The following is a 21,512-nucleotide window of genomic DNA, read 5'->3' on the forward strand; positions in this document are numbered from 1 at the left end:
TTCCAGGATCCCTTCCAAGTAGAAGGGCATGTCTTCCATCAAGCGTCGAGCCTCTGCCTTGGTCGCCAGGGAGAGAGCTATCAGGCTCCCATCCCAGCTGAGCGTGTCACGATCCTCCTCGACCTCGACGCTGACCAGCGTCACGCCTATCCTTCTTGCTAACTCCAACATGGCTCGCTTGACTCTCGTGATCGATGTGTTACCTCCTCCGCACAGCGCTTCCATCTCCTTCCTCGAGAAGCGGCCTGTGCTCATGCTTGACCTCGACTTGATCTGTACTCTGAAGCTGCTGCGCCCCGCATGATCTCTCTCGCGGAGTGCCCTCCTTTGCTTAGCAATCTTTCCCCTAGGAACGAAGGTGTCGGCTGTGAGCTCGACTGCAAACGTCTCTCTGAGCTTGGCGTCGTCGCTGATGAGAGTGAGATGTACCCCCTCCATCGCCTCGCTCTCTCTGAACGAGGCCAAGGTCTGCTCGCAACTTGCCGTCGAAGGCGAGCTGAGCACCCACTCCAGCTCTTTTTGCTGGAGAGTGCCAGTACTTGCCCCAACAGCAACATACGTCTTCGGGCTCGGCCCCTTGCGACCTCTCTGCCCAGGACCCTGCACGAGCATGCCCGCAAGTGGTTGTACCTCTGCGGCTGCAAGAGATTGCGAGAGCAGCTGAAATCGATAGATCTGAGCTATGTCGGCCGTCGACATTCCTCCAAGAGCTAAGAGCTGTGATAGCTCGGCAAGGCTCCCTCCCTTGCCCCAAGGTCCTCGCTTGGCTCGAAGCTTGAAGGACCGGTCATGTGCAATGCTCACCTCTGTGGCTCTGAACGATCTGCCGTCTATGCAGTATTCTCTCCTGCCTTCCCATAGCTCCATGGCTGCTTCATTCCGAAGGAAGGAGACGGTGACTGAGATGTCGTCTGCTCGTGCTATCTCAGGTCTGTAAGGTGCTTTCCACATGATGGCCTTGTCGACTCCATCGACTGAGTCTACCATGAGACCCAGTTCCATAAGCTTCGATTTCAACTTGTCTTCTTGTCGAACATACATCGAGGAGATGCCCAGGAGAGTCATGGAGATGAAGGAGGTCCCCTCGGTGCCTTCTGTGCCGATATATGTCTCGACATTCTGCTTCTTGGCCTCCTCCATCTGTTGTATAAACCATGCTCTCGACTCTGAGCTCCATTCCCTCAGAGAGTCTTCAAACAGGTCGCGTCTCGCCTGCCGACATGTTGAGCGGATGGCTTCAGCGATAGCGTCGGGGGTGCATCCCCCCTCAGCTCTGCAAGCATGAGCTGTCCTACTACCAGGATACCGCTTCGCGAAGCTCTTCACCCTCTCGACGAGGTCGGCGGCCTCTTCGACGTGGCCTCCAGAGCGCTCGCCCTGCGTGTATTGGCATGATCTCCGATACAGCAGGCTGCGAACGCTCTCATCATACTGTAGTACCATGCTTAGAAAGCTGTTTGAACTATACGAACCTCTTGCTCGCAGCTTCCTCCGGTCCCCTTGCGCTCTCCCTACGCGCCGCAGAGCAGCATGCCTCCTAAACCCTAAACCCTAAACCCTAAGGGGGGACTTGTCCTGCGCGCAGTTAAGTGAAGGTATCAGTTAAGTTTGGGGGACAGCAGTCGACAGGATTGGGTTTGGTTCTCGCTGTCTTTTCTCTTCTCGCCGTTTGGCCGCTGTGCGACAGTAGTGTCAGGGTCAACCCTCCTTGACTCTCCTGATTGTCCTCGTACTGATTTTTAACTTAACTTTGAGTAAAGCAGTCCTCTAAACCCAGTCCTAAATCCGATCTGATGGGGAGTGAGCAAGCAAGGGGAGAAGGTCACTGAAAGCATACATAGAGAGAGAGATCACGAGCGGGTAAGACACCGAGGAAGAGCACAGAGTCGAGTGAAGGATGAGAGAAAATTCTTCTCTGTTAAACCCTGAGATCCAGAGAGATAGATTATCAACTACGTTAGCGCGGATCCCAGTGAACTTAAACGGCCTAGCTCTTGGCCTCAGCGGCTTAGGATTGGCATGGAAAGCAGGAGATGATCTGCTCTTTCGTTCTCCCACCCTTCGTGGTTGCTCAGATATGGTTGCGATGTTCATGCTGAACGCGTCTGGGTCCCTTATCTTGATGTACCTCTGCAAGCTCGTTGCTGCACCAAAAGCCTCGTTTGACGAGCTGAACTCAGCTGACTCCATCGCATCTTTGTGCACGATGGATATGGCGCTCATGTCGATAGCTCTGCTTCTGCGAATGCATGGAGTAACAGGGGCGAGCTTTCTTTTATGGTCTTGCGGATGTTTCCTTCATTATCTCTTGCTCCTCTACTTCATCTATCGGGTCTTTGTGGTGGAGGGCTACAGCTGGTCCAAGTATCGCCCTTCATGGATGATTCCTCCGATAGGTATCTGTATAGCAGCTGGAACAGGCTATGAGGTTGGTGTCGGCACGTTGGCAGATCTCTTCTTCTACCAGGGGCTTCTTGCATTTGCTTTCCTCTTCCCTGCTGCTGTTTTTCGCGCACATTTCTGCGGCTTGCCAGAAGAAGAGGTAAATGAACCGCAGTATGCTATCCTTGCGGCTCCATCTGCACTCCTTCTCTGCAACTGGATAACCATCGGAGGAGGCAGTCAAGACTGGCTCACTCACATTCTTTTCTTGGTCGAAATCTTCGCCGCATGTCTGGTTTTCGCAAAGATGCAAGTTTTCGCAAGATTTTCTTTCACGGTACATCAAGCCTCATTCACTTTCCCTGCAGACATAACAGCAAAGGCCATGATAATGTACACCTTGGTTGTCCTTCCTCAAAATTTCTTTTTTGCCTCTCTCAGTTTCATTCTTCTTGGTTTCGCTAGCATTGTTGTTTTGGTCGTCTCTTTGCGATATCTCACAGCTGCATTAGACGACATAAGCGACAAGAGCCCGTTGACTCCTGTTGCGTAAGTTAACGATCTAGAACCTTGTCGAAAAATTATGACAAATTTTCATGTTGATTGGTGTTCATGGAGGCAATATCAGATTTGTGATCTTAGTCGTAATGATTGCGATCAAAGCTCTGTTTTCTTGACCATCTTTTCAGCAATATTCTACGCCTCTAGTCGAGCTTCACTTCTCTCTTTTGCTCCCGTTCCCCCCTTTTCACTCTCCTTTTGGCTTCTTTGGGGCTTTTAACCTATAAAACGAGCGCGAATACACACAAAGTTGTGCAGATGCTTGATACTGCAGATGATTCTATCTGCCTTTGAATTCAACAACCCAATTTGTTTGCTCCATTCTTTAGTCACAACCTAAAAATTCTCAAATTTGGCTTAGAAAGGAAGGAGGCTTGCGATTCTGTTTCTTGGCTGGTTTGATAGCAGCCTTCAGCTTGTTCTGATGCAAGATCAGCACATCAAAGGTCATGCAACTATTGAAGAGCCAAAAGCACAAGATTGCAGTTCCCTACGCAAGATTGAGTTTGATCGCTTCAGGCTAGTACAAGGGTAGCACTTGCTTTGACAAGGCCAAGTAAGAAATAATATGAACTCATCCGAACGCCTCTCGATGCGTTGATTTCCTCAATGTGCATTGTTCCTCAACGCTGACTTCAGTTGCCGAGTTAGAAAACTGGGCACACAGATAGTTTACTAAATTTCAAACAAACTGGCAGGAAAAACAAGCCTGTATTTAGTTGTCTTTCTGCTGCTATCCGTTAAGCATTCAACCCACTTTGCAAAACTTGGGGAGTCGGAGGGCGCAAAAAATTCATGCACAAGATTGGTTGCAAGTCTTTTCCCCAAAAGCAAAAACCAAAGAAATGCGGTCATTGGATCTTCGAACCAGATTCTTGGGTGTCCCCCACCAGTCACAAAAGACCTCCTGCCCCCCGGCGATCTCGACCTGCAAGCCTGTCCTGATCGCATGTCGCCAAGAGTTCCTCGAAAGACCGGAGAAGAGCACAAGGGTGCGATGCTTCACGAGCACGTCCACGTCCTGATCCGTCCACGACTTGAGCGCGATCTGCACGGGGTCCTTGCGCTGAAACTCCCCTGGGGGGACGAAGGTGATTACAGAGTTGGAGAGCAGGTTGAGGATGAACACGTTTTCGCCATCCTGCAGAGGATCGAGATGAGGGTCGAGCTTGAAGAAGCCGTTGGTCCTCCGGTTGATGGTCAGGTCTCGCGGCTTACCGACGCAGAAAGCTCGAGAGTCCTGGATGGACTCCAAGATTGCTCTGAGAGCCGGAGGGACTTTATCTACTTTGAAATCATCACCGTATCCCCATGGCGCTGCTGACTGCTCGGGAAACTCTTGTCTTCCTGTCACCCGTAGCGTGTTGCCAATATCCAGACTCTTCTTCACCTCCTTCTTCTCGTCCATGACCAACACCCCCCCATCCCCGTGATGTGAGTACCCGTGTGCCGCAAGCACCTCACTGGCCTCACGCAAGGCGATGGACGCCAGGGCCTCCGAGCAGAAGTCGGGTTGAACGCGAATGCCAAGATGGTCTAACTTCTCGGACGTGAGCTTGCCCCCTTCATTGCAAGTCACTTGCAGGTAACATGTGCACACATGCGCTACCTCCAACGCGAATGCATCGCTCGACGTCTTCACGTAGCACCTGAGACAAGGCAGTGAGCGTTTAGAAGAACACAGGAACAAGAGGCACGACAGGACGATGACACTTGGACCTCAGCGTCTCCTGCGGTAGCTCGTCCTCCTCCTTGGCCTGTATCCACGGCTTCCACAGGCTTCGCCTTCCGTCCGAGCTCATCAGTCGCGCATGATACGGCGGCGTAGTGGTCTGCAGGCGTCGTCCCGTGGAGAAGCCATAAGCGCTTCTCCACTGCAGGTATCGCCCTCGAGAGCCATAGACGCTTGTCAGCACGGCCTGCCTGGCTCTCATCGCCATCGTCATGGCGAGGGTGCTGATGACGGGTGGTCTTAAGGATGCAAACAGGGGTACAGTAGTTGGGTACTGTCAAGGGGGTTTAGGGGAGCCCACGCCTAGCCATGTAGGGCGCAACCTGGGTTGCAAGAATGTCTTGCTTACCAGCTCATTCTTATGGCGTCTTCATGTGCGAAGATGGCAGACTAGGAGAAACATCTGCTACTCATGTCCGGAGCTCAAGTGCGAGACCCTTGAAATAATTGATTCAATTCCAAGCATTGATCATCTTTAATAAAAAGAGCATGACGTCTCATGAAAGGTGTGAATAGCAGGAGATATTAAAGCATAGAGCTTGAGAATGATTCGATCGGTTCTGTGTTAGTTACTTTCTGAGATTTGGCCATCACCGTGCATGCGACACAGCAGCATCGCCTTGCCGCGAGCTGTCTCAGATCCTGAGGTCTACAGACATTCTCGTCTATGGCAATCACTCGTAATCATGCTATCAGCTACCAGAGAGCTCACCCCGAAAACAGGCCGAGCTTGCAGACAGAACTGCCCACCAAGACGCAACCCAACAAGGTAGCTGGTCTTGCTTCACATATCCTCAGGCTCTCCTCAAGCTATAAAAGCAAGCAACGACTCAGATGTTTATCACCAGCATGGAAGGAAGTAACATGCGATCAAGCTACAGCACAGGCAATGTGAGGAGCATGTGAGTAGAGTTCAACTGATGCGGAAGGTCTCAGGGGCATGTTGGGCATGAGGGAAGAGGAAACAAGCGATGAGAAGCGATTTAACCAGCGACACTCCCTACACCTCAAGCAGGACAAGAGGAGACATCTAGAAGTGAGTGGCCATGCCCGGCATTCCCATCCCAGGCATCGAGCCCATGTTAGGAACGCTCATGCCAGGCATCCCCATGCCGCCCATAGTCGCCATGCCGCCCATGTTCATGCCCATTCCACCCCCCATTTGCGAGTAAGCATCCATGCCTGGGCCCTGCGAGTTTCTTCACAAACGAAGAGGAATGAACGCAAAGTCAAACCATGGTGAGCATGAGGGGACCTCCCTGCATGGACATGTCCACACCCATTCCCGCCTGCTGCTCCATGGCCTCTTGATGCTTTTTGTCTTCCTCCTTCTTCTCGCTCTCAATCACGAGCTGATCAACCTGATATTATGTCACGAGGGGAATGTACATCTCTCGGATGATCACCTTGGCCGTGTAGTTCTTGGTGACCTGAAGGAGGGTTGGTCGGTCAGAGCTTGACAGAAGCATCGGCAGATCCATCGCACCTGAATGACGTAGGGCATGGCGTAGTCCATGATGTTGTTGCGCCATGCAAGCTCCATGACAACATCCGGCCTGACCAGCTCAAAGCAGGTGAAGAGACAAGCGGCAAAGCACTCCTTGGCCTCAACCTGACAGGGTGTCAGACTAACAAGTGCCTGCAGAACACAAGGCTGCATACCTCCACAAAGAAGCGCAAAAGTTGCTCGACCAGCTCCGGATCCTGAGAGGTAGCAGCAACGTGCATGGCATCTTTGTACAGCTTGTCTTTCTTTGAGAGTTCCAAAGCCTGGGGGAGAAAGTAAGATTGACTTTGCTTCAGTCCGAAGGTACGTACCTGCCCATATCTCTTGTTCTTGGCAGGGGAGCCCACGCCTAGCCATGTAGGGCGCAACCTGGGTTGCAAGAATGTCTTGCTTACCAGCTCATTCTTATGGCGTCTTCATGTGCGAAGATGGCAGACTAGGAGAAACATCTGCTACTCATGTCCGGAGCTCAAGTGCGAGACCCTTGAAATAATTGATTCAATTCCAAGCATTGATCATCTTTAATAAAAAGAGCATGACGTCTCATGAAAGGTGTGAATAGCAGGAGATATTAAAGCATAGAGCTTGAGTATGATTCGATCGGTTCTGTGTTAGTTACTTTCTGAGATTTGGCCATCACCGTGCATGCGACACAGCAGCATCGCCTTGCCGCGAGCTGTCTCAGATCCTGAGGTCTACAGACATTCTCGTCTATGGCAATCACTCGTAATCATGCTATCAGCTACCAGAGAGCTCACCCCGAAAACAGGCCGAGCTTGCAGACAGAACTGCCCACCAAGACGCAACCCAACAAGGTAGCTGGTCTTGCTTCACATATCCTCAGGCTCTCCTCAAGCTATAAAAGCAAGCAACGACTCAGATGTTTATCACCAGCATGGAAGGAAGTAACATGCGATCAAGCTACAGCACAGGCAATGTGAGGAGCATGTGAGTAGAGTTCAACTGATGCGGAAGGTCTCAGGGGCATGTTGGGCATGAGGGAAGAGGAAACAAGCGATGAGAAGCGATTTAACCAGCGACACTCCCTACACCTCAAGCAGGACAAGAGGAGACATCTAGAAGTGAGTGGCCATGCCCGGCATTCCCATCCCAGGCATCGAGCCCATGTTAGGAACGCTCATGCCAGGCATCCCCATGCCGCCCATAGTCGCCATGCCGCCCATGTTCATGCCCATTCCACCCCCCATTTGCGAGTAAGCATCCATGCCTGGGCCCTGCGAGTTTCTTCACAAACGAAGAGGAATGAACGCAAAGTCAAACCATGGTGAGCATGAGGGGACCTCCCTGCATGGACATGTCCACACCCATTCCCGCCTGCTGCTCCATGGCCTCTTGATGCTTTTTGTCTTCCTCCTTCTTCTTCTCGCTCTCAATCACGAGCTGATCAACCTGATATTATGTCACGAGGGGAATGTACATCTCTCGGATGATCACCTTGGCCGTGTAGTTCTTGGTGACCTGAAGGAGGGTTGGTCGGTCAGAGCTTGACAGAAGCATCGGCAGATCCATCGCACCTGAATGACGTAGGGCATGGCGTAGTCCATGATGTTGTTGCGCCATGCAAGCTCCATGACAACATCCGGCCTGACCAGCTCAAAGCAGGTGAAGAGACAAGCGGCAAAGCACTCCTTGGCCTCAACCTGACAGGGTGTCAGACTAACAAGTGCCTGCAGAACACAAGGCTGCATACCTCCACAAAGAAGCGCAAAAGTTGCTCGACCAGCTCCGGATCCTGAGAGGTAGCAGCAACGTGCATGGCATCTTTGTACAGCTTGTCTTTCTTTGAGAGTTCCAAAGCCTGGGGGAGAAAGTAAGATTGACTTTGCTTCAGTCCGAAGGTACGTACCTGCCCATATCTCTTGTTCTTGGTGTAGAGAGTTCCAGCTACTCGCCTCATCTCCAACAAAGGATGCTACATGAAAAAATCAGTACTTCACAACACGCAGTCGGGATAGACCTTCTGGAGCTGTCCAGCGAGCTCAAGCTGATCATAGTTGGTGTACGTCGAGACTGAAACATCCAACTTCTCGTAATCCTCCTCTTCGATGTAGATGTTGTTCAATGCCTCATTCACTGGTGATAGCCATTACAACAGGCATTACCCGAGCACCACATGGAAATACCTGACTTCATGTCGTGATGCTGCACGTGCTCGAGGTATTCTTTGATAAGAGGTAGCTTGCGCTTCATGAGAACAACAACACGTGAGTGGTCCAGCATTCCTTCCTTCTTCGACATAGAGATGAGAAGGTCATTGAGCTCCATAGGATGCTCCTCCACGTAGAACTGAACAGCCTTGTACAGGTTCTCGGGGTTGGCACAGCGGACGAGCACACTCTTGAATTCAGTGTGCTCCCAAGCATCGGCAGCATGGTTCATCATGGTCAATGCAGCATTGTCTGCCTCATCATTCTGCACGTAGAGGAAGCACAGGGCCTGCCAGTTCTCGTACCGCTCACACTCCCTGATGACCCTGGGGATGTTCATGCGAGAAAAGAACTGCTTCAAGTGATCCATGAGCTTGGATTCCTTGTACTTCACGTAGAGGATGGCAAGCTCAGTGAAGATACCCGATGAGTTTCCACCCATGTCCGTGCCCAACCCGGTCTCCAACATGGCAATCAGCTGCTCGAAGTGACCCCGTCTTTCGTAAACCTGGAACAAGGGTCAGACTTCATCAACCAGCCTTGGCATCGCTTGCCTTCATGAGCTCTTCGATCTCATCAGGAATGATCATGAGGTTCAAGCCGCACATTTGTGCAAGACGGAATTCTTCAGCATCAACGCAAGCAACCAAAACTTCCTTCCAGGTCCTGGTGAAATTGGCCTAATGAAAGGTTCATCAATCAATCGCTCACTCGCTCATCCAACGCTTAATACCTTGCGAGCGGCTTCGACTGCATCTGCGTACTTTTGCAGACGAACCAAACAAGAAGCAAGCTTGTCATGCTTCGAGATACTGCTGAACAGCATCCTGGCAGCTTCGAACATGCCCATTTCAGCACATCGCTCGCCAACCTCCTCGACGTTGGCAATATTGGGGGAAGAAACGAATTCTTCAAGCTCGGACATCATGTTTGTCCTTGCATACGACATAAGCATCGCAGTGTCGATGACCGAGCGAGCTTCCTGAGTTCCGAAGTCCTTCTTCCTGGCCATCTGCAAGGTTGAAAGTACTTCAGATAGAAGAATATCCACTTGAGAAAACTTGCCTGGAGGAAGATGATGAGAGGATGATATTGGTCAGCATTTTGAGCCGCTTCAATGACACGGAGGTAGTCGGAAGGATCCTTAGCTTTGACATACGAGTCGATGGCATCGGCAACCTGCGCGCAAACTCATCAACAAACATCAACGACTGCCGCGTCTTCGCACCTGTCCAGCATTGAGCTGCGCATTTGCAAGGGTTGACCAGGTCTCATCCAGATTGCAGGCAGTGGCAAAATCCTTAGCCCTCTCAAGGTCTCTGATGTTCTCAAGCAGAACTCCAATAGCTGCTTTCTTGTCATCGAATTTCTTGTAGATGACAAAAGCCTGAACGCAGGTGTCAACAAGTGCTGAAATAAACCACTCCGCCAACCTCTTCGTAAAGTCCCTCGGAAACACAAATGGAAGCGATGTCTGCGCCATCAAACTTGTCCAATCTGTTGATGTACTCCATGACTCTCCCCTTGTGCTCCTCCGGAAGGTCCCCTACATCCTCCATGGTCACCTTGAAAACATCGACATAAACGAGAAAATCACCAGCACCAGCCACTTGCACAGCAGTCAGAATCAAGAGATTCTGAAGATTCTTGTTTGCAGCGAACTCAGAATCTATGCCATTAATGTCAACAGCAATGTTTGAAATGAAATGTTCAACAAAGGCAAACCTGGTCTGAGAACAATCTTCTCGAGCAGCTCAATAAGCTCGTTAGGCAAATTTGCAGTCATGAAGGCCTTGACAGTGCAGGCAACGGCCTCGCTGTTCCTACAGGAGGGGAGCGCAGTTGAAACAACCTTTTGTGTCCAGCCATCAAGAAAATTGAATTCATCCTAGAACAACTCTTACTTGGTCAACGAGAGCTCGCTTGTGCTTGTTCTCATCGGTAAGAACTTTGGCCCACAGGTCAAGATCCTGTCTCTCGACCAAGAATTTGGCCTACACTGATATTAGCATGTCAACAGCAAGGTCGGCAGTTTCTTGACCTGTGCCTTGTACAGCGCATTTTCATTGGTGACGGCAATAGCCTCGTCATCACACAAGCCACCAGGAGCAGAACTAGATGATCCAGTCACATGGATTTCTCATGAGGCAAGTTGTCAAGGTACCTATAGACCACAAAGGCAAGGTGGGGGTCTCTCTTTGCACAATAAGCGCCAACGACTTTGTGATCGTAGTAAGAGTTCGACGCCAGGAATTTCTCCGGGTTCTGAAGAGAAACAGTTAAGGATTGAGTCAAATCCTTGGGCAGGTTGTGTGCCTGATTGGTGTCAATGTAGATCATGGCAAGTGCATTGTGAAGTGCAGGATCTTGTTCTCCCTCATCAAAACGAGCCTCAAGCCATGGGAGCAGAAACCTTTCAAGACCAAATTATGCAACGAATATAAATCAAACCAGATACAAACCTCAGGCGATTTCTCTTTTGGCATGAAGCAATCAAAGGCTCTACTGGGCATTGATTGCGCACACTCATCACAAGAGAACGAATCTGATCTTCAGGGCATCCGGCATCGATCAAAGCTCCAACAACCTGAACAAAATTGTTTTGTCAGCAACATGACAACGTCTCAGCAACAAATCGAAATGTAGCACCTGAGGAGTCTTGAATGGATTCACTTTCTGTACATAGACTTCGATGTACTTCATCATGCTTTTGCCGTAGAGATACTACAGCCAGAATAAATGCTGGAGGTAATCACAAGAGAAGTGGAACCTGTGTAAGCTCCTCAACCATATCATGCTTGTCGCAGACATTGCTGTTAGACATGTCAATCAAAGATACTCATTTTGAGCTTATCCCCACATAAGGGGCCTTGGATCCGCAAGCTTAGCTTCGGACTTTAAGAAGTCCTTGACTTTGACTGCTGGGTAGTACTAGAATTCGAATGAGCAACTTTCAAACCCATGATGAAAAGCACCTGAGACTCGCGAGTGATGCGCTCCAACTCCTTGAAATCGTTCTTCATCATACCGACCTGGTTGCAGGCTTTACGAAACTTTGAATTGAGAGTTGTATCACCTTTGCGCAAGCCACAATATACTTGTAGTGGACTGTTTCGTCTTGAGAAAAGTTCACGATAGCACCCAAATAGTAGTACAGGCCCTCCATACTCTGAGAATTCGATCATTCGAGGATACCGACATCACAAAATGCAAACAAACCTTGAACTCCTCGAAGATTCCGATCAAAGTAGACGGAGTCATGAACTCACTGTACTTGGTGGCAACTTGTACACAAATCTGAAGGTTGCTTCGCATGTCCTTTGCGAGCATCTCCTTCAAAAGGTCGATAGCCCAGGTAGTGTCAAGGGTACCAAACCACTCAAGCAGGAACTCAGCCTTCAAAATAATAATCAGATGGTCGCAATATACAATAACCAGAGATTGAACTTGAAAAGAGTATGTGCGCATAACAAGAAATATACCTGCATCTGAGAAGCGTATACAATGACCCTCTTCAAATCTTTGAGCTCGGTGAAATGCTCGAGTGCACGCTGATTCGAAGGTGAGGAAGTGCCAACAAGGAGCAACGCAAATCGAAAAGCTTGCCTGAAACAACCCGGCACGTTCGCAGAGCTGACCCACAGTCGCACGGTCGTAGTGGGTGAGCATTCCATTCGATAGGATTGCTTCAGCAACCTAAATACTGCTCAAACCAAGGCAACAAACGAGAAGAAAAAGAAACCTGCGGAGCTGCCCTCAAGTTGATTTCCAAAAGTTTGGTTTGCAGTGCTGCTTCCTCAGGCTGTTGAAACTAAGCACGCACACAGAAGTCTGTCGATAAAGATACCTTGTTGCCCTTAAGAGCATCCAACAAGAAGGAGGTCGTCTACGAAAATGTCACATGTGCGAGCATCAATAGATGAGTTTGACCTGCTGAAGCATGTTCCTGTTCAGAAACAGTTCTGCAACAGCTGCCACGTCGATCTTCGTATCAAACATTAGAAAGTGACGCTGTTGTAACTTCATCACCTTGGATCCACCCTCTTGATTCACAAGCATCTGGGCGAGGCGTACAGCTCCCTCTAGAGACTCAGAGTCAAAAGATCCTCTGCAGCAGTTCAAGCGTCAAGACCAGGATTGAGGACGACCATGTTCGCCAAGATGCCGGTCCACTCTGGCTGGTATCCGACACGCTGCAAGTGCAGATTACGTCTCCAGCCTATCCTGCCTCTAATAAACCTGTGCATATGCCAGAATTTTGTCGTATTGCTGGGTCTCAACAAAGCAAGCGATGACCTTACAGACAGGTAAGGGACTTGGGGCAGAAAATGCCAAGTTATGTAACCTTTCCAGGACAGTTTGCCTTGTTGTAGACTTTCAAGGCCAGGGTACCATCGACCTACACTTGATGATCAGATCAAAGTAGAAAAATTACGCAGGAAACGATCAAACCTGCTTGATGAGGTCTCCCAAATCCTCACTGCATTCAAGCTTTGCATAGATATGAGATATTCACATGCATATGCAAAACAGTGAGTAACCTTTCCTTCGTCGAACCATTTCTGTAGCAACTGCTGCTTACCCTGTTGATATTTGTCAGAGCGTGCTTGATCATTATGATATATACCTGTCCAATGACTGGGCGTGCCAGCTCCACTGACTCCACTGCATTCAAGGAGCTAAATAAAAAAATCGCAGTCACTTGCTGAATCATCAAACGTCAAATCACCTATCCTCGAGGATCTTGCTGAAGTAGATCAGAAGTGGATTCTGGCCGCCTTTCAAATAGAGTCAGAACCCAAACTAAACTTTTGTCAACCAAGAACCAGGATTCTGGGAAGCAACAGTCTTGAACTTGTTGATAGTGTTGGGAGTACGCAAGACGCCTGTTCTCTATTAGACCGCATTTTCTGGACGGACAGGCAAAAACCCACCGTTTGGCGACTTGGCTGCCATTTCCGCAGCACCTTGGATATCCCCACTTCTTAAGAGCTGAACAAGCATCATCGATTTGCTCTCTCAAATAAATGATGCTTACCTGATCAAAGTTGGCGGCATACAGCTGCTCGGCTCCAGGAAGCTTCCCTCGGGCGGCAACCTGCAGAAGAATCAGGTATTGATTGAGATTCAAGAATCTAATCGAACCTTCATTGCCAAGTCCAGATTTTGCAAATTCCCCTGAAACCGCGCAAACAGGCAAATTACACATTGAAAAAACAACCATTTTTGTCGCAGAGCTCCTTACTTGGATAAACTTGACGATGTTTTGATCGTCAATCTGGACATGAAGGACCTGCATGACCTATCACGACCATACGATTCTGACTAAATCTAAATACTTGTCCAAGACGATTGATACCAAGCAGCCCACCACTTGCCGAGTTGACACTGCATCACGCACAGCGTGTCAAAACGCAATAAGAATGAGCATATCAAGAACAAACCAGGTTGTGAAGATCGTTTCCGCACTGATGCGATTCATGAACACCTTTCAGAATAATCAATTGAATATTAAACAGATGTCATTGTTACTTGGGTCCCCGTTTCGACGTCGAAGACGTAGATGTATCCAAATTTGCTGACCAAGAAAACGAGCCCATACTTGTCACTGACCTGAAGGTGAACAGATTAGACTGCCAAGTCAGCTTTGGTTACATTTCCAACCTGCATTGCCACTGGAAAATCGTTTGCAGCATCAGCTGGGACAGTAATATCCACGGCACGCTTTTGGAAGGGCTGAAACAAACCCGGATCAACCAATCCATCAAGTGACATTTTTGTGCATATGTACCATTGCGGAATTTCCTTTCACAACTTCAATGATGTGCAACTTTGTTCCAGTTGCACTCTGCGTAATATCAAAGTCAGTTCGGTTGACTTCAATAAGGCAGATAAAACCTTGTTGGCAAAAGCGAACAAAGTTGATTGCTCAGTTCTGCAAAATCCAATCAAACACAAACCTACAACCATCAAACAGGCTTACGCTCCCTGACACAGGAACTGGGAGAAAGCCGCTGCATGTCCTTCAATACTCTGGCATGTTTGTCAGTGTTTCTGCGATGTGTACCATTGCCATCGTCATACCTGGCTTTGTTGCTTCTCTGCAGAGTAGAGTTGCATGTTGCCAACAATCCTTCCAGATCCATCTTGTGCCTTGAATGAGGTCAGTTTAGAATCAGAAAATTGCCGCGTCTTACTTGTGCAATGCCAGTCAAAACCATCCATTTCTCAGCTGCGTCAGCGCTGCATTTCTTTCAATGAATATTTTGGCAATAGGTCGCGAAACAGACCGATAATTGATGATCTGGTACGTTGACATTTGCGGGAGCCTGTCGAAAACCCTACGTCCCAAATATCAAATTGATTCCAGCAAAATCATTGGCATTTACTTGACGGGTTCACTGGTGCCATCCATGCTCCAATGAAAAACCGCGTTTGCAGTTACCAATGCCATGGTTCTTTCATTAATCCATTTCCAGTAGACGACCTTTGGTGTAATTCAGGAATCTTCACGGTAACATGAATCGACTCACTGGCTCAGGCATGTTGTGTGCCTTCATCTTGGATTTCAGCTCGCTGTCATGACAAGTGAGCGAATGAACTCCAGAGAGAAAAAAGCTGACATGTTGAAAATCTGAAGTGCCTGTCCACTTTTCAAAGCCAAGATTTTGGCAACCTAACGCAAGAATAACCACACACGAAGGCATGTTAGCAAGACACATACAGGGTTCATCAAAGCTGCATCAGCAGTGATCGGCCGTTTTTCAGTACGCGCTGGGTTGAACAAATCGACGATGTGAATCATGACCTGAAAATATTTCTAAATTTCTCGCTGGAGACAAAGGGCAGAGCGACACCTGTTCTCCAGCTTGTTCTCTGACAGTGATGAACTTTTCCGACTCCATCGTGCAGTTGGCAAAAGAGATCGCATCTGCTCTGATTCCAAGAGCAGGGATCTGTCATGAGGACGTCATCGGTGTGTATTCAGGAACTGAAAAGCTAGGACCTTGAGAACTTCATTGAGTTTGATGGGGGCAGCCATCGCACTCCACTCCAATCGTTAGTCCCTGTAGATACCTCGAGACTTCCTTTCAAAACAGAACATCGATCAGTTCTCAGTCCACTGCTGATATTCGCATCAAAAAAAATGGCGAACATTTTTTTCGCTCAAACCAGACTTATGCAAGCAACAAGAAATAGAAGAAGACAAAACAAATTTCCAGATTATTCATAATTTTGAGGACAACATAAGACCACGCAACACTCTTATTTGGTCTTGTTTCCGCCTACGAATACTACGATCTGCGCATTGCGTATGCCTGGCACATTTCACAAAAAAATCTAGGATCTAGATTTTAAAAACAAGATGGTATAAGAACAAGGCGAAAACGCTTGTTGATGCAACAGGGGAGGCTTTGGAAAGAAAGAGCGAAGCGAATATATCAGGCGAAGCGAAAATCCAGAATCACTAATGAAGTTGAGGTGGTGTGCGATTGCAGGACTGCAATGCAACGGGCTAGAGCCGCAGGATCATAGGAGAAGTTCATCTCCACCAAGTTTGATCCATGAGAAACGCCAGGAAGTGACGAGAATGCTAGAATGCCGGTGAGATTTGTATGGACACCTTACGGGGGGCAGCGGCGGAGAGGGGAAAGAGGAGGAAGCTTGAGAGTGTTTGATCCTCTCAGGGTGGTCTTGATTAGGGGTAGGGTGATGTTCGATTTGGGTGGGTATGAGGCCCGTGGGGTACTGCTATTCCATGCAATGGGGTTGCTCGGCGATGCAGTAGTTCAAAAGGTAGCTAGATATGCAAAATCAATATGTGTATACTTGAGAAAAGTAGAGGACCAGACCGGATGCTTTTGAAGGCAGAATTTACAACCAACCTGGGTTGGGTGCATAAACTTTGAATCGGGTGGGGGGTGAAATTTCGTGTAAATGAAGGGGGTGACAATGAGCAATAGGGGTAGGGGTAATTAGGTGACGTTGCTATGGGGCTATAGTAGAGGAAGGAAGTACTGGGAGCAGGTAGGGTATTTGGAAGGAGATTTCGTGGGTAGGGGTCCCATGGAATGGATGATGGCAAACAGAGATGGACGAGGGGGTGGGTCGTCTCTGTTTTGTGTGCATGACTGGGGTGGTAGATTATCACAAAATCGAAAGATGTGGGTGGGGTAGTAGTTTGACACTGCCAGGGTATAAAGGGGGTGGCGGGGTATTAGCGAAAAGAAACTGTGGATCATGAAATTCAAGATTGGTAGCTGAAATTTCAATATTCATAACAGAATTATAGCTTAAGTCAAATTCTAGAAGAAAAAAAAACGGGCGGGGGTGTAGGAACCCTCGGGGAATGTCTGGCTGGAATATGCGGGGTGAGGGGTCAGACCCCCTTGGAACAACCACCCTACCATGCAAAGCAGCAAACAAATGTACCTCAAAGGTCATCAATCCTCTAAGTGAGATATTATATAATCTTAACGACCCTTGTCCGTCAAGACTCAGGTTTCTCAGATTCACCGCTCGACATTGGGCAGCACCCTGTATGGCTCTCACCCCTCGTTATTCCCCCATTCTCTTTCCTACCATGAGCTGCCTGATCAGACCGTATCCATAGCGCCGAAAGGTGCCCGGCCAGCCGGACCGTGGCCGCCCCCGGCCCCGCCGGGGCCGGCGGGCCCGAACGAACTTGGCCGCGCCCCGCGGAGGCGGCACTGACTCCCGACCGCTGGCGCCCGGCCGGGCCGCCGCGCCGCAGCCGCCGCCGCACCGTCACGCGGCAGGTCCGCCCGCGTCGGCCGGGGCCGGACGTGCCGCAATGCGGCCGCCCGGCCGCACTGCGGCACAGTGGCTCACTGACTCAGCAGTGAGCAGCCGCCAGGCCCGGCCGCGTCACGTTCACGGCGGACTCCGAGGCTCCCGGCGATCGCGGGGGATAACTGACTCTCGGGGGGGAGTCATTCAGGGCCGAAGTTTTAACAGTTCAACACTGTAAGTAACTTAACTAGTAAGTTACTGCCCCGGCCGGCCGCTTGTGACTTCCGAAGCCGGTTGACTCAACTCAGTGTCCGGGGACTTAGCCGACTCCCAGCCGGGCGGCCTCGGTCACGGTCGCCGACTAACTAGTATGTTGCCCGGCGGGGTGCGGCGGCGGCCCCCCCGCGGCACCGACGGTGACACTGAGCGGCCCCCGGCCGCGGCGCGCGGCCGGGGCCGCCCGGCACTGCACCCCGCTGTCACAGTGTGGCACTTTGACGGCTCCCGGGTGCCGCAACGCCGTGACGGTGACTCCGACCCGCCGTGACTCGCGGCGGCCCAGGGCCGGCCCCCGGCCGACCCGGGTGCCCGATCGTGACCGCCGGGGCCTCAGCCCGCCGGTGATTTCACGCCAGCGCCGCCGGAGCGCCGAGTCGGCCACTGCCGTTTGAACTTGAACCCGGGCTTGACTCGGAGGCTGTGACCGGCCTGGGACAATAGCTGCAGGTGTTTTCATGTTCGTTAGACCCATTCATCAGTGAGTTTGCTTTAATATTGTGTACAAGATCGCACCAAAGAATCAAGAGTCGGTAGCGTCGCGAGCACACACGAATTCCACGGCAAAAATTTACAGTCAGCAAACATCACTTGCGGGAGACCGAACTGCTGAAAAACTAATTGTATATTAGAAAGAGGCTAAAATCAATGGGTGAAGGCAAGAGAAAAAGGCAAGGAATGTCACATTTCAAGAACTCAGCACGCAGGATCAATTTTGATCCTAAAGGCATCTGCAAAGCTGGGAAAACACCTTCTAGCAGTACCACAACTAGTTGGTGTAGAAGCACATAGCTCGCCAATAGAAATTCTGGCTTCTGAAGAGTCATCAAGACTTGAAGCTTCATCATGCATGGTCATCGAAGATTCAACACTTGAGTTCTCCGCACTTGAATCGCATTCATGTTTGTTGAAGTATTCTTGTTGCTCCCGCTTCGGGGCTTTCAGCCTGTTATCACTCCTAGGTCCAAAGTCCTTAGCACCAACTGGACGCCCAGGTCGCCTACGTGTCGTCCTCAAAATTTCCTGAAAGGCAGTCTTTTGCTCGCCATCTAAAGTGCTCAAAATTTTGCAACGACGATCTGGTGAGGCAGTCTCGAACAAGTGAACCAATTTCTCCTTCTGAGTCCAGAGCTCTTGTGTTGCATGCACCCATGTTTTTCTGTTCCAGATATCTCGAACCACCTTAGAAGTGACACCATAGCGTTTCGCAACAGCCCGAGGACAGTTGTCATGGTTCGAGGCATCAAGGAACCCATTCGGAGAGAGTTGTGGACGCAAGTTGAAAATTTCGCGTACAGCCTCGACGGTCAAGTGTGTTCGTGGTGCTGTGGCTGGATTGCCCATAATGCGTCACTTCGAGGATTGTAATGGCAGGAAGTTTGCTTTCTGAAAGATACCTAAGAGAAGAAAGGTCAGGTCCGCTTTCACCACAACTCAGTTAGAGAGTCGGAAGTCAGATGGAATAGCACGTTTGTAACTTGAAATGGAGGATATGGTGTACATTCAACAGAATTTCCATCGATCAGCATTGATTTGCAGTAAATGACTGTCTAATCGAATGTCTGAGCGCAGCCTTGTTCTCACAAAACAAGACAAGGGCAACATCCCCAATGCCACCAACAAGCCTTTTTGAAACTGGAACATTTGTAAAACACATTCTTAGTGACTAAAAGTTCTTCTTTTTCGTTTGCATACAAGGCAGAAAATCGGCATGGACTGGTGCGTGTTACAATTAAGCGAGGAATTCGGAACATTCTATTCTAACAAGAGTTTCCTGGTTCGGATATCTGGATATGTATCAGGAAAGATAAGTGGAATCATATGCAGGACTGACAGCTCACAAACAGGAAACATGCAAGAGCAGTGCTGTATATGGTAAAAGAGGGCAGAGCTCAAATGCGTGGGTGCGCACAACTGGGGGTGCTTGGGGCCGGCATGGTTGCATGAAGACGGATTTTCGGGCGCAGGGGGTGTGAGGTGTACCAGGGGAAATACAGGGGGTGGTGGTGTAGAAGGGGGAGAAGAAAAGCATTGAAGACAGGGTATTCAAGACTAGAAAGAGGGGGTGCTGAGCACAGGGGGACTAAAAAAGAGGGGAGCCCGATCATGCAGGTGGGGGTGGAAATCCGTACAGCAAATAGTCGGAGTACCCGTGCATAATGGCAATTCTGATTCTGTGACAGAGGGTGGGGGTACCCATTTCTAGCTGTCGAAAGATCTATTAGGTGTTCGACATTCGAATCGGTTGGGGAAAAGCCGGGGGTGGGGTGGAGGAAAAAGAACAATAGATGAGTGAGAAGCGCACGATCAGATGCTGTTATCGTTTCCTTGAAATAGGGGGTGATGGAGGTGAATACAGGGGTAGCAAGCAGGGCAACCTTCCAGGTGGGTAGTGTCGAATTTGATCGTTTTGGAGGAGCGGAAAGGCAGGGTTCGAAGATGCTCAAAGTGAGGGGTGGTGACCCTTGGAGGGGGAATGGGCGGGGAAATTAAAATTTCAAGGTGGGGACAGTCGATTTTAAAAAAAAACTTAGTTGTTTTTTTTGGCCTTTTAAAAGTCAGGCAGTCCTCCCGCCGGTACAAGACTTTGGAAAAGTAGGGGTAGGGGGTACGCTTTCTGAATCAAAACGAATCAACGCCTGCTACTTCCATAGAATTTCGACAGGAGCTGATCTGAAAATGCACTACAGAGATTCTTAGTACGAAATAGTTTACTCTACAATGTCATAAGTCAAATGATTACTTATCTTTGTACGTACTGAAGGGGTCTGTAGTGGTGATTGGAAACACGTGAAACCCTCTTGAAGCCTCGTCGCCTTGAAGTCATTTTCGGGGAGCTGTTACAAATTAAAACAAAGCTCCTACAAGTATAAAAGAATTTGAGCCATCTATTTTAGCTATTTGTACCATCTATTTGTTTTTTCCTAGGGTGTATCTCCTTTTTTGTAGCTCATGAAGCTCCGAGTTGTGCACGGCTTTACCGCTCCACCACACAAATCAGATCAAACCCTCTGGACCCACCCCAGGTCCAGACAAACTTTCAAAACTACCCCTGTGCTTCAGGTGATTTGACCACAGAAGCCTCGGACTCCGGTACAGCATCAGTGGAAAATTCTATGAACCCACCCCCTGAAAATAGTCGTAGTATCTCATGTTATCAGTCACAGGCTGCAACTTGCGGCCGACCGTGCCTTAGAGGTCATTATTCGGACCACGGTATCGGACCGTACGGTAGCCCGGCCCGGGCGGCCGGCGACCGTCACTACGCCGGTCGGTCAACGGGTGGCACCCGCCGTGACCGTACCGTACGGTACGGTCCTGCCGCATACAGTCGCCGCCGCTTCGAGCCGCGCGGCGCGGCTCCCACCAACGACTGGCACCGTAGTACCGTACGGTCACCGGCCGCCGGGCCGGCGCGGGGCGCCGCGGCGGCCGCCGGGCGCCGGGGGTCTCAGCCCGGCCTCCCGGCGTCCGGCCGCGCGCGCCGCGCGGCCGCGCCCCGGCGGCGGCCCGGCGCCGCCGACTCGGAGGCTCCGAGTCAGCACTGGCCGGGCCGTCACGGTCGCCGCCGCCGGCGGCGGCCCGGCCCTCAGCTAGCCGCCCGGCGGTACTCAGTACGGCGCCCCCGGGCCCGGTGACGGTAGTACTACCGGTATCTCACCGTGCGACTCAGGCAGCCCGGCGGCCGCTCGGCCCGCCACGGAGTCACTGAGTCGGACACCGCCGGTGCCCGGCCACCCGCCGGGCCGCCGGCGTGACTCAGTCGCCTGAATGATCCGCCCGGTCCGCGGCTCGGATCGGCGGACGGTGGCCCGCAAGGCCCGCGGCGGCCGCCCGGCGCCGGGGTCATCGCTCGCGGCCGCACTGCACCGGCGCCGGCGGCAGTGGCCGGCCGGGCACTGAGGCTGGCGGCGGCGGCCGGGCCGACCGCGCGCACTGAACCGTTGAACCGTGATGATGAACGGTTAACTTCCACGGTGACTACCGGGTGACCGTAGTAGTTAGGCTAGTCAGTACTGACAGTGAAGTTTGGCCCGGGGGACAGCCGCTGAGCAGTTGGCCGCGGCAGGCCCCCATGATGATTGGGTTTGGTTCTCTGCTGTCTTTTCTCTGGCCGGGCTTCTCGGGCGCG

The 21,512-nt window shown here is 50.5% G+C and overlaps 5 protein-coding genes across 5 annotated transcripts; 1 reads left to right on the forward strand and 4 right to left on the reverse strand.

The window, feature by feature from the left end:
• Position 1: 1 nt before the first annotated feature.
• GUITHDRAFT_111268 (hypothetical protein) lies at positions 2 to 1,443 on the reverse strand (the record flags this gene model as incomplete). Its single annotated transcript, XM_005829508.1, has 1 exon — positions 2 to 1,443. A coding segment is annotated over one exon (1,442 nt), but the record flags the coding sequence as incomplete, so codon positions are not given.
• A 643-nt stretch (positions 1,444 to 2,086) lies between these two features.
• Positions 2,087 to 2,935, forward strand: GUITHDRAFT_141019 (hypothetical protein; the record flags this gene model as incomplete). Its single annotated transcript, XM_005829509.1, has 1 exon — positions 2,087 to 2,935. One exon carries the CDS (start codon positions 2,087 to 2,089, stop codon positions 2,933 to 2,935), a length of 849 nt encoding a protein of 282 aa, XP_005829566.1.
• Positions 2,936 to 3,736: 801 nt separating this feature from the next.
• On the reverse strand, positions 3,737 to 4,889 carry GUITHDRAFT_141020 (hypothetical protein; the record flags this gene model as incomplete). The annotated part of the gene is made up of 2 exons (XM_005829510.1): positions 3,737 to 4,592; positions 4,663 to 4,889. The coding sequence occupies 2 exons, from the start codon at positions 4,887 to 4,889 to the stop codon at positions 3,737 to 3,739; spliced, it is 1,083 nt and encodes a 360-aa protein (XP_005829567.1).
• Positions 4,890 to 7,197: 2,308 nt separating this feature from the next.
• Positions 7,198 to 15,438, reverse strand: CHC (clathrin heavy chain). The gene is made up of 59 exons (XM_005829511.1): positions 15,357 to 15,438; positions 15,208 to 15,306; positions 15,075 to 15,158; positions 14,974 to 15,026; positions 14,884 to 14,926; positions 14,740 to 14,837; positions 14,641 to 14,691; positions 14,548 to 14,593; positions 14,435 to 14,503; positions 14,334 to 14,383; positions 14,249 to 14,285; positions 14,142 to 14,198; positions 14,015 to 14,086; positions 13,883 to 13,963; positions 13,795 to 13,838; positions 13,690 to 13,738; positions 13,606 to 13,643; positions 13,389 to 13,485; positions 13,285 to 13,342; positions 13,177 to 13,236; positions 13,080 to 13,128; positions 12,978 to 13,029; positions 12,892 to 12,933; positions 12,803 to 12,841; positions 12,696 to 12,749; positions 12,590 to 12,646; positions 12,483 to 12,543; positions 12,380 to 12,432; positions 12,281 to 12,334; positions 12,198 to 12,236; positions 12,093 to 12,152; positions 11,957 to 12,046; positions 11,833 to 11,901; positions 11,570 to 11,746; positions 11,427 to 11,519; positions 11,326 to 11,382; positions 11,211 to 11,281; positions 11,121 to 11,163; positions 11,000 to 11,074; positions 10,813 to 10,937; positions 10,667 to 10,763; positions 10,515 to 10,615; positions 10,392 to 10,464; positions 10,255 to 10,344; positions 10,076 to 10,202; positions 9,954 to 10,019; positions 9,784 to 9,896; positions 9,579 to 9,737; positions 9,416 to 9,529; positions 9,084 to 9,362; positions 8,905 to 9,030; positions 8,327 to 8,858; positions 8,161 to 8,276; positions 8,050 to 8,115; positions 7,894 to 8,001; positions 7,718 to 7,843; positions 7,638 to 7,661; positions 7,464 to 7,592; positions 7,198 to 7,417 (listed from the first exon to the last, which is right to left on the reverse strand). Exons 1-59 carry the CDS (start codon positions 15,390 to 15,392, stop codon positions 7,259 to 7,261), a joined length of 5,187 nt encoding a protein of 1,728 aa, XP_005829568.1. The 5' UTR covers positions 15,393 to 15,438; the 3' UTR covers positions 7,198 to 7,258.
• Positions 15,439 to 17,856: 2,418 nt separating this feature from the next.
• Positions 17,857 to 19,332, reverse strand: GUITHDRAFT_153474 (hypothetical protein). Its single transcript, XM_005829512.1, has one exon. The coding sequence runs from the start codon at positions 18,722 to 18,724 to the stop codon at positions 18,077 to 18,079; it is 648 nt and encodes a 215-aa protein (XP_005829569.1). The 5' UTR covers positions 18,725 to 19,332; the 3' UTR covers positions 17,857 to 18,076.
• Positions 19,333 to 21,512: the final 2,180 nt, after the last annotated feature.

The sequence above is a fragment of the Guillardia theta genome (genome assembly GCF_000315625.1).
Source record: "Guillardia theta CCMP2712 unplaced genomic scaffold GUITHscaffold_51, whole genome shotgun sequence".
NCBI classification, from domain to species: domain Eukaryota; class Cryptophyceae; order Pyrenomonadales; family Geminigeraceae; genus Guillardia; species Guillardia theta.